At 46.3% G+C, this 12,109-nt stretch overlaps 1 protein-coding gene across 4 annotated transcripts in view; it reads left to right on the top strand.

Moving 5' to 3' along the window:
- Prkcb (protein kinase C beta) overlaps window positions 1-12,109 on the top strand; it is a 295,276-nt gene that overhangs the window by 262,576 nt on the left and 20,591 nt on the right. For all 4 annotated transcript variants that reach the window (XM_074060332.1, XM_074060333.1, XM_074060331.1 and 1 more), the window contains one exon: window positions 4,007-4,147. In XM_074060332.1, the coding sequence (XP_073916433.1) occupies window positions 4,007-4,147 (141 nt within the window). The remainder of the gene's footprint in view (window positions 1-4,006; window positions 4,148-12,109) is intronic.

Below are 12,109 nucleotides of genomic sequence, written 5' to 3'. Positions count from 1 at the left end.
GTACAGGCCTCAGCCTCCTCCTAGAGATCAGAGTAGACAGAAGGATTTTGAAAAAGTTCCCAAGTGGCCTGCAAACCACTTTCTTTGCAATGTTGTCCAAAGGATGTAACTTTTCAACTCTGATGGAAGTGTAAAAGCAGTGCTACGAGACTCTCAGAGGAGTCAGTCCAAGGCTGATGCCTTTATAAAACGTTCCTATCAACCAGCAGTGCAGGTGAGTTCTCACAGTTACAACCTGGCTGTGCCTTAACACTGAGTTTCCACTGTGTGCTGGAATAAAGCGGGCCTGGATTTTTGGAGTCCTTGAACACTTGGGACCGACCCAGTCCTGTGATACCATCTGTGCTGGTGCTGGTGAAGGATGCTAGAACCATCAAGCAGTCCAGCCTGAGGTGTGGCCTAGATTACAATAGCTGGGCCCAACCTTCTAGCCCCAAAGTACCTAGTCATACAGCCTAAATTCCCCCTCGGTGAATTACCTAAGCTTTGTATGTCAGCCACACAGGTTAAGAGGCGGATATCTCTGGGGAAGGTACATGTGAATTACCCTCAGTTCCCTGCTTCTTCAGGGGAATTGGTTGAGAATATTTTCTTAGAGGGTGTGAAGCAGGGAGAGAAAAACAGGAGGCCCAGGGGTTCGTTAGGAGCATCAGCAAAGCCCACAGACAAAAGAGGGCCCAGAGTAAGATCAGGTGTGTGAGGGGGAGACCCCTGTGGACATGGGATTGGGGAAGTAGTTGGTGGAGGTCATGCATTTCAAGATCAGAAGATTTCCCGTAAACATTCAGCTAGCTTTCCAGCTCCTCAGGAAAAATCAGGTCTTGCCATTCCTACAGAGTACCGGGAGAGTACCCAGAGTACCTCTGGGTTCAAATGTAGGTGCAGGCAGTATTAGCCCCATAATCGTGGGGAAGTTGTTGGACCTGCTCTGTAAATTGAAGGCAACAATAATACTACCTGTAGGGTCTTGGATGATTGAAAGAGTTAATACCTATAAATCACTCAAACCAGAGCTGGCACTCTGGTTCAGAACCTTGGGTCATTCTCAGTGATATGGGCATGACTGCATTATGTGTCAGTCACTTGAGTTTGCCTCCCCTGCAATAGGAATTTTAAAAGTGGGGGATTGGGGAGTCGGAGAGACCCTCCCATTTCTAGGTGCATGGTCTTAAGCGATTTCCTCGGCATGTCTGGGCTTCTGCTTCTTTACCTCTAAAAACAGAATTAAAGTACTCATGGAACAGAGTTTCCAAGAGTGTTAAATGATGTAACCAAAGAGGGTGCCCCCTTGCATGGTGCCAGCACACAGTAGGTGTTCAGTGCATGCGTGGGGTCTTCCCCTTCCCACGCCAGCCCTGTCCAGGCAGCTGGGGGTTCTAAGTGGGTCATGGAGGAAAGAGAATTTTCCAGGTCAGCTGCGTTCAGCTTCAGCTCCAATTAGCAGTTTCCCTGATGGAGGAGTTTTGTATTAATTCAGGACCTGTACCCTTCAGGATTAACTGGCGTGACTCTCTTTTGGATTTGGGAGTCTTTCTGAGCTGATTGGGCTGAGTCCACTGTGGGCTCTGTCTTCAAGGGTGATACTCAGAATAAGGGGTGATGCTCAAGCCAGCAGCCAAATGCTTCCTCCTGTCCTCCTGAGCAGCCACCGGGCCCCAGGGGATGCGTTGGGAGGTGATCAGAGATCGGAACAGTGATTACATCCAGCTGTCTACATGGCTTCAGGCACATCAGAACAGAGTGTGGGAACTGGGCAGAGACTCCAAATTAGTGAGGCATGTTTCTCCAGTGGCATTTCTTTGCTTGCTATTTCCCTGCTTACATGGAAATTAAGTGAGGCTTTTGCTAACAGTCGCCTTCCCAATTGAAGCGATATTCTTCCTATGTCTATCTCATTAAAAGTCCTTTTTTCTACCATTAAAATGTCAGCAAAACATCGCTCAGTTCGCCAGGCCCATTTTGAACAAGCTGGAAACAGGTCCAGACTGGCTTCATGTTAGAGTGGAAAGAAACAGAGACTGAATTGCAGAAAGAGCTCTACGTTGGGCAGCTCTGTTCAAAGCCTGGCTCTGCTTTTTGGCTGTGTGGCCTTATGTAGGTGGCTTTACTTCTCTGGACCAGATTCTTCATCTGGAAAAATAGTTGTTGCTGAAGCCTCAGAGTGTTATTGTAAAGGTTAAAAAGTCATGCATGATGTCCAGGAAGCCTTTAAGATAGATGCTGGTCACATATAATGTGCTAAATACTCACAAACATTACTGATATTATTATTATTATATCACTATTAATATTATATTATTATAATATTAGTAATATTATTATTATCAGTTCTAACCAAGACCTCCTCACCTTTCTTCCCTCCCATGCTAATCCTACATAAATGTCAAGGCTTGGCTATTTACTGGCCTTCCAGTGAACTTTCCTGACAAGCCAGACCACAACTATCTTCAGGGAAACCACTCACAGAACCGTGTCCCATTTCTCTCTTTTTTAAAATTAGTATATTACTGTTGTATTGGGGGTACATTGTGACATTTACAAAAGTGCTTACAGTGTATCTTAGTTAGAGTCACCCCTTTATGCCCTACCTCTTCTTAGAATAGTTTAAACAGTCTCATTTTTCTATTTTCAAACATGAGTACATACTATTTCCACCGTATTTGCCTTCCTTCACCCTTTTCTTGTGTCCTCCCCCTCCCACTGGTATCAACCCCCACAGGACCTGTTTTATCTTCCTGCCCTTCATTTTCCCATTTCTCTTCAAAACCCAAGTTTTGAAGCTAGGTAGAAGTGGGGTCCAATCCCAGCTCTGTCACTTATTATCTCTGTGAGTCCTTGTAGTTTCTTAAGTTCTCCATGTCAATCACCTTGTCATTCCAATTGGGACAAGTAAAGAGCCACCTCATCGGGTTATTGTGACAATCGGGTGAAGCCATACTTAGAACATTAAGAACAGACGCAACACAGGAAGAAGTAGCTTAGAACACTAGGTACCCAATGATTTTCCACCTTGGAAACAAAGCATGTATGGAAAGTGTGTTCCCATGAATCTTGTACATAGGCAGGCTGTGCAATGGTGTAGGTGTGAATTTCTGAGTCCCATAATCAGCCAGGCCTGGGCAAAACCATGGGATGCTTGGTGTCAGGTCAACTCAGAGAAGTTTCCTGGGCTCGGATGTTCCAATCACTTCTCCCCCTCTTTTCATGCCTTCTTGTCAGTCTTCTGTTTTTTTTTAATCATCAATTTCTCCATCTTTCCTCTGTTCACTTGCTGGAGAGCTAAGATCAGAGATATTTTCTTTTATAGGAGGAGGCCTGTCTGGCTTTATCTCACAGCATCTACTCATCTTGTTATTTAGCTCTGGCTCAGAGACCCAAAGATGGAGAGTTTTGATAATTAAGAAATTTAAACAGAACACCAAAGAAACCTCTGCAGAGTTGAGTACAATGTGTGATACAGGAAAATGAGCTCAGCTAGGTTTTGACTATTTAATGAGCTTTCTAAAAGTAATTACTTGAAACTTGGGTCCATTTGACTAATATTTTTCCTTCTGTTTTGTCATTTTTGTCAGTGCTTCACTGAGAAGTGCAAATAGTATCTGAATAAACTTATCCTTTGCCTTGGTTGAATGTCAGTTTTCTCATGGAAGGGGAGGGGAGTTTGAAGATAACACAACTGTTCTCATCAGATGCACCAATAATTCCGTAAAACTCGTTCTTGAACCCATTGGGTCCTGTGACATTCTAACCTGATGTTCAGGGCCACTTCCCAGCTTTAGTTTGGTTCACCCTGAGGGGTCTTGCTTTGGGGTGAGTAGCCATGGGTACCAGTGTAAGCTCCTCACCTACAAAGACCTGGCTGGGGAATTATGAGCACAAACAATAGGAATTAGTTGGGATTCTTCATGGTGCTTTCTTTCCTAAGTCATTGGAAGAATAATTTCTGACTGCCTCACACTTCCTCATCTGAAATTCATTCAACTCAATGTTTTTCTTTCTCTTGAAGCTGATGACCAAGCATCCAGGCAAACGCCTGGGTTGTGGACCTGAAGGGGAACGTGACATCAAGGAACACGCATTTTTCCGGTATATTGATTGGGAGAAACTTGAACGCAAAGAGATTCAGCCTCCATATAAACCAAAAGCTGTAAGTAAGCTGTTCTCTCTGGCTGTGGGGTCCTCAGGCTCTTTCTCTTGCCCACTGTGTGTGCCCTGAATGCCCTCTGAGGGGTAGACGTCAATGCACCTACTTAAATACAAGCATGGAGATTACCATTCACACAGTCTGACTTCTGTAAATAAGTGAAAGACAATTGCTATTGAGTTTTTGTTGCATGGATTCAATTATCATAACTGTCTTAGCTGACAACTTTAGGGGTGGTTCTTTGGTGAGCACAGTTTAGATCCGTTTTGGACTATCACAGTCCAAAAAATTTAATTTTGCCCTCTTTCTTTCCTTGGTTCAAGCATGTCGTTTTCCCTTCATACTGATATTGAAAAGGTCATGTTGTTTATTTCAACAGTATTTAAATTTAATTCTGAAGCATACACTACTATGTCTGAGTCAGTAAATAAGAGCGGAGCACCACCAGCCCTTCCCAGGGGGAAACAGAATGTAGTGGAAGCTGACATGCTTCTAGACCACAGACCTCCTGGAGGTTGGGTATAAGATAACTTTTATAATGCAAGAATAAAGGCTTCACAATTTCCCATAGTCAGGAGCTCTTGGGAGGGTTTTCCATCTCCAAAGACCCAGCTGGGAATTCTTGTCAGCTCAGGGAAGAAGAGCTGACACCTGAATTAATCACAACTGTGATTCTGCTGGGTGGGTATTTCTGTGTTAAATTAAATACAGTGCAGACCTGGTGACTTCATTATAGGTTGTAAAACTCTCTACTGAGGCTGAAAAGTGAACACAAACATTGTCATTGAAACCAAAGTTGTAAGGGTCTTGGTGTTAAGATGAAGGTAATAATGATAGTTATTTTGATATGATAATTGTTAATTTCTTGAGCACTTATTATGTGTGAGGCATCATGTTAAGCACTTCACATGCAGCAGCTATTAAATCCTCACAACAGCACACTAAGGCAGCTGTTAATATTCCTGGGTATGAAAGAGGAAACACAGAGGTTAGGTGCTCTGACCAAGGTCACCCAGCCAGTGTGTTGGAGACTGACAATGAGTTCATTGACCATTTGGCCATCTACCAGAATGCCACCCCCCCCTCCCCCGGAGGCAAAAGGCGGAGGTTTAGTAAAGTCTCCCAGGTGTTTCTCACCTCCCCCAGTGCTGTCCCTTCCCTTGGTCCATGTGGTGAGGGTGGCAGTTCTACAGCATCCTCAGTGGGTCCCATGCTCTGTGGATGCCTCTGGTTGTTGGGAAGTCAGGTCCACTGAAGACAGCCAGTTCCATTTTGTGGCTTTTCTAATTGTTGTAAACTTACAAGTTTACTTGCCCGACACCAAGGCAGCTCCCAGAACTGCCACCACTCTCTTTCTCTATAGAGCGTCCTCAGACTTGTGCAGTGTTGGCTCAACTCTTGACTCCTGCAGTGTCTGGGCTGAATCCCACCCCCTCCTGTGAGCATGTCCCATGGGACGTAATTTCTAGGTGCCTGTGGGTCTCTAAGTCATCAACCATCTGGGCTCTACATTCCTAATCGTGCCTAATCCTTGGTGAAAAGAATGAGTCAGTCCCATGATTATCGTAGAGCTGGTGAACTTGGATGAGTCAGTTGCCCTCTGGTCACAGTTTTACAGTCTGTACTCCAGAGAGGATAATAATTTCCATATCAGAGGAGCCTTATGGTGTGCAAAGTGCTTAGGACATGTCTGTCATAACAGGCGCTCCAGGAGGTTGGCTGGTACTGTGAGCAGTGTCGTGCAATAATTAAGGTCTTGGATGCAGGGTCCTTGAGGGACAATTCAATGTTGAGTCCTGAGCATATGTCGATGAACACTTGGGATTGGAAGGTACTGCTTTTACTGTGCCATTTGGAAAGAGATCAGATGGTGACTTGGAGGAAATGGGTGGGCTCTTTGCTTAGGACACCTGTAATGCAGAGGTGGTTCAGTGACCCATTTGGTTTTGCAGAGCTGTTTATGGGGTTTCAAAATATGGACACCCTCCTTCCCCAACTTGGCCAGGGGAAAGATGCAAATGTGCCCATCCTCACCAGCATTGAACCTAGCAACATGTGGGCTCTTTCTGGAGTTGTACACTGGTGGCTCTCAAAGTGTGTTCCCTGCACCAGCTGGATTGACAGCATCTAGAACGAACATTAGGAATGAATATCAGGATCCCACCCTAGACCTCCCAGATCAGAATCTCTGAGTATGGGGCCCATCTCCTGAGTTAACAAGTGCTCCGGGTGATGCCGTGCACGCCCCATGTTGGGAGGCACTGCTGTGGAGCTCAGCATTGACAGTGCAGTTGGGGAAGCCAGGCAGAGGTCGAGGAAGGTGATGGAAGCCAAGGGAAGAACTTGTTCTCCTTCCATTCTGGGGATGGAGTGGTGGTTTCCAGGATAGGCCACAGGCCCCGGTCCCCATAGTACTGCAGCAGGTACTAGGAAGAAAGGAGGATGGCCTGGGAGTTAGGAAAGGCAGTGTGGTCCAGGGCATGCTGGACAGCGGGTAGCTAAAAGGCCCCTCTGGGTCATCTTGGGGAGGGGGTGACTGCTGGCTGGATGCAGGCTCAGCAGGGCTCCATCTTCGTGCTTTCATGAGAAACTGCAAGTGAGGATTTTTGAGTGAAACCCCACTATTTCTTGATATGTTCACAATGAGTGTTTGAAAGTTAAACACACTCAGGGCAAATAAAAATGCATTCATGGCCCACCTGCGACTGTCGACTGTCAGTTTGTAATCTCTGGGATGGCAGTGGCCCAAGTCAGGGTGACATACTGAGGGTCCCCTCAGTACTGGTTAATGACATTCTAACTAGGGAACTGTCATAAATATGCCTGCTAAGGGACAAAGAACATAGGTCTGGCCAGGGCCTGGCTCATGGGAGGCACCGGGGAACAGGTAGCTACAGTTATCAGTGACAATATTAAAAGATTATAGTAACTAGTGACTATCAACAGGATCCTTCAACTGGTCTGATTTGGTATTATTTCCAGCTGACCCATGTCCTGAATTCCCTCCTGTGGGTTTAACAATGACCTTCAAAATACTGTAACTAGACCATTCTTGGAGGTGTTCTGCTCTCAGCCTAAGGGGAAGCGGCACTGCTCTTGTCTCCTTAGACTGAAATAGGATATAGTCATCCCTTGGTGCCCATGGGAGACTGGCAAAATCCGTGGATTCTCAGTCCCCTTAGATAAATGTGTAGCATATGCATAGAACCTATGCACATCCTTCTGTATGCTTTAAATCACTAGATCACTTATACTGCCTAATAAATACAAATGCTATGTAAATAGTTGTACTGTATTGTTCAAGGAATAATGACAAGAAAATAACTTTGATATGTGTTTGTCACAGACACAATTTTTTTATTTAGTTTTTTGAGACAGAGTCTTGCTATGTAGCCAAGGCTAGCCTCAAACTGGAGATCCTCCTGCCTCCACCTTCCAAATCTGAAATTACAGGCATGTGCCACCACGCTTGGTTCTAAAAATCATTTTTGATCCACAGTTGGCTGAGTCTGTGGATGTGAACTTGTGAACAGAGATGACTAACTATGATAATAAGGGTTATACCACCCACTGATATGATCGGGTTACATGCCTCTCAAACATTGCAAATGTGGGACTCAGTTCCACCCCTCCCCAGGATTCACATAGCCCCTTCCCCACACTTTCTTTCTTTTTTTTTTTCTTTTTGGAGGTACTGGATTTGAGTTCAGGGCCTGTGCTTGTTAGGCAAGTACTCTGTCACTTGAGCCATGACAACTCCTCCCCACACATGCACCCTGCAACACTTTTGGCTTTAATTATTTTTCAGATGTGTTTTTGCCCAGAGCCAGCCTTGGACCATATACCTTTGACTCCTGAGTAGGTGGAATTCACAGGCATGTACCACCACACCTAATTTGTTTGTTGAGATTGGGTTTCTGACTTTTTTGTCCAGGATGGCCTTATCTGCAAACCTCCTGATCTCTGCTTCCTGAGTAGCCAAGAATATAGACATGTACCACTATGCCCAGGTCCCCCTCCTTATTACCTGTCTGCCCCTTCCAAAAGGCCTGTGGTGAGTGTGTACACAGTTCCACTTGCTTTGTGGAATATTAAAAGGCTATCAATGTCCCTCATTCATGGACACTATTAAGTGGAGTACAGGGAGAGAAAACAAGGGGCAGTAAGAGAAAGTTGTGTTGAACATCAGTGAAGGGTACTATTACTTTAAATGAGTTTTGAAGTTGTTCTAGGTGCCATCTTTTACTGTGGGAAGGAGCTGGTGTCAGAGTATTGTTTGAAACTGTACTGAAAGATACTAGCGTTAGCATATTCTTGTAGGGAAAGTAAACTTTTTCTTAAAAAAATGTGCATCTGGTCATGTTAGTTTCTTGCTTTAAAGCCCACTGTTGGCTTTGTGATACCCCAGGAAAATATCCACTGATCCTTGGCATACGTGGCTTGTGGGTCTTCCAAGGCCAGACCTCTGTCCCCTCCCCAGCCTTGGCTCCTGACTCCAAGAAACTGCACACCTGAGCTTCTTTACTTCCTGATGTGCAGCCCTCTCCCCTTGCCATGAAGAGGCCTGTGTCTGGGATGCCTGAGCCCTTTCCTGTCCCTCATCTTTCCGTCCAAGTGGCTTGCTACTCCCCTCATCCAGAAGATGTCACCCCTTTAGGGATACTCTTCTTGATTTTGGAGCAGGAAACTACCCCCTTCCCATTGACAAACTCATTGCACATTGTTGCAATTGTGTGTTCAGCGTAATGCCCATCTTTCTGGCAAGACTTTATGATTGTAGTTTTTTCACTGTTAAATTCCAGTGTCTGGTGTAAGGTTCAGCACGTAGGAGGTGCTCAAGAACTTGTACCCAATGAATGCAGGAATAAAATGCATAGCTGTAAAACAGGATGCTGTAATAGATGGAGCTTTGGGCCAGAAAGGACTCTGGGGAAATATATTAGAGTGCAGGGTATTTTCTTATGGACAGCAGGGAGTCTCAAATAAATTGGATGGTGTGTAAGTTACTGCCCTATTTATGAAGGGCTGTAATTTGGCTGCTGTTTTTCAAACTGTCCTGGTGTCCTGTGGCTGTGTAGTGCTCAGTGGGTTGAGCTGGTGAAAGGTCTGAAATGCAGCACACTGAGTCGTTGGACATGGCGTGGAGAGAGCTGCAAGTTCCCATAGTCTGTCCCTGCACAGGCTGGCTCAGTGCTATGAGCACCGTGACACAGCTTAGCAGGGCTTCTTACACTTGAACATGCACACCTGTTTAAATGCAGACTGATTCTGATGGAGTGGCGTGAGGCCTGAGGCTCTGCATTTCTCACAGACTCCCAGGTGATAGGCAGTCGCTGCAGCACGGTCTCAACTTTGTGTAGCAAGGACCAGAGCACAACACTATAGGTGCAGCAGGCAGTGGATTGGATGGCAGACTCTCATGTTGGCAGCCTGGCATTGAGGAGGCTGTAGTGAAGGGTGCATACAGTTGAGCACAGAATGTTCCAGTGCAGTGCAGCTCCAACACATGGCAAGCTGCTGTGGGTCTATATGTAGTGGGAGGGCGGTGGCAGCTTGTGAACTGCCACCTTGGATGTGGGGGGAGGAGGGACTCATGCTGTTTTGGCCTCCAGTGTCCATGTCAGGCACTGAGTCAGCCATTCCATGGTGATGAGGTTAGGTTCTGTGCTATTCACTGGGGACACAGAAATAAACCTAACACAAATTCCTGCCCATCTGGAGCTTATTTTCTAGAGAGCAGGCAATAATAAAAAAGCAAATATACTATGTGTTGTGTTAGCAGTCATCAACAATTATGGAGAAAACAAAAGCAGGGAAGGAGTTTGGGAAGGCCAGGGTGGGAGAGGCCAGGTTTAAATAAGATTGGGGAAAAACTTTCTGCTGAAAGTGACATTTCAGCGAATACAGGAGGGGGTGGGGAAGAAGGAACCGTGTATGTATCTGGAGACAGTGATTCAGAGGTGGTAACAGGTGCAAAGGCCGGGAAGCAGGAGCTTGTCTGGCCTGTTCAAAGGAGAACAGAGTTTAGGTGGCAGAGCTGACTGGGTGAGTAGAGACCAAACAGGCCATGGGGAGGGGTCCAGGTGACACAGAGCACTGTGAGGTCTTTGACCCTTACTCCAGTCTGTGAGCAAAGAGTGAGCAGCCTGACACTAGGCTTTAAAAGGATGACTCTGGCTGCAGAAGGGCCAAGAGGGAGGTCAGGCAGAGCACCTATGAGGTGCTGGCTGTAATTCAGGCAGGAAGTGGTGGGAACTTGGACCTTGAGTTGTTTGAGAGCCTCCAGGGTACTCATCTTAACATCCTCAGCCCCTCCCCAGCTCCTGCCACCTCATAGACACTCAGAAAATGTCCCTTGGGATGTAAAGAGATGGGTGAGCCCAAGTCCCATCAGACACATAGTCACTCCTCAGTTAAGAACATGGCAGCCCAGAGTGTCCTGGTCCTGGCAGGAGAAGGAGGAACTTGTGACACGGGTTATCAGGGAAGCTCTGTGGCCCAGAGCACTGACTCACATGCATCAAACAAGCTGTGACCAGGTCTTGCCTTGCACTTCCGCCAGCCAATGTGAAGGACTTGGTGAGCAAGGAGGCCCTGGGTGCTGAGGGCTGAGACTAGACAGTTCCCTTTTGTCTCAGGCTAGGGGTGCCTGCTTAGCAAATGTGAGGCCCTAAGTTCAAACCCCATTATAATAAGAAGGAAGGAAGGAAGGAAAAAAGGAAGGGAGGGAGGGAGGAAGGGAAGAAGGAAGGAAGAGGGAGGAGGGAGGAAGGGAAGAAAGAGGGAGAAAGGCAGAAGGGAAGGAGGGAAGCAGGAAGGAAGGAAGGAATCCAGCTCTGAATTTTGCTGTTCTGTGGCATGCAGCACTGATGTAGTAGGTAACTGTGGTGCATCAAGTCTATAGCATTTTGTGTGTGCATTTTGTAGGTTTTATTGCAAAATTTGTAGAACATGGCTTTTATGTCGCAGCACAAAGTGTGCCAGCATACTTCGTTGAAATTGCAATGCCTGAGTGAGATTTTCATGGCGTTCCTATATCATTATGAATCGCCTTAGTAAAGTCCCGTCACTCGGTTCCCGGCAGTGTCCTAATGCAGGGCTCACTGTGAGAGCTAGGTGGGGTCATGTGCCTGGTGCCCAGGGCTCCAGCTGCCCTTTGGAGGCAACCGTGGGATCAGTTTACCCAGCTAGCAGCAAAGAAGCAGTGAGTTGAAGAGGGAGGGAAAGGTGCAGAGGCCATAAGGACATCCTGTTTCACTGCAGACTGTGGTGTCTTGAGTGCTGGATTATGTAGACAGTGGTTTTCCCACTGCTGAACAAGCTCTGTTCTCCTGAAATGTGATCAATCTGATGTCAGCTGTCTCCCAAAAGTAGCTGTTACGATAAGCTACCTCCTTCCACTGCCTCTGGAGCAGCCATCCAGGCCCATCAAGGCCAGGCCAGTGCAGTTGCCCTTCCTCCATCCCAGCCTGTGTCAAGCCCCACACCTGTACAACAACCCATTCCCATCCTTTCTGCTTTTAGGGCCTATTCTTAACTTTGCTTTGTATAAAGTCTCCTAATTTCAAGGCATCTGCGTATCAGGAAAAGCCTGGGAATCTTGCAAGATAAAATCACAAAGCCTTTGTTCTGTCCTACTTTGGCGTCATTTTCACAGCACAGCATAGGTTATCCGGTCATGTACGGTTGTCCACACCCTCTGAGAGTCTACATGCTCAGCCACTTCTAAAGGTAATTCACACTCGTGGGACTTGGTTTCTTGGCAATTCTGTCACCTGAAAGCATTGTCTATGTAGCTGAGGTCAGAAGCTGCAAGCCACACTTTAACGAGCTGCAACACTGTGCATGCGACATTGTCTTCAAACCCAAGCTCCCTTTACACTGTGTAAGTGTCTGTGTGCATCTGAAGGTATGTGCTTGATGTGCTGACATTTCTGAGTTGAAGCCACAAAGTGTAACCTTTGT

The sequence above is a fragment of the Castor canadensis genome, chromosome 17 (genome assembly GCF_047511655.1).
Source record: "Castor canadensis chromosome 17, mCasCan1.hap1v2, whole genome shotgun sequence".
Lineage (NCBI taxonomy): Eukaryota > Metazoa > Chordata > Mammalia > Rodentia > Castoridae > Castor > Castor canadensis.
Note: the sequence above shows the minus strand (reverse complement) of the source record. Positions and strands in the feature narration are given on the sequence as shown.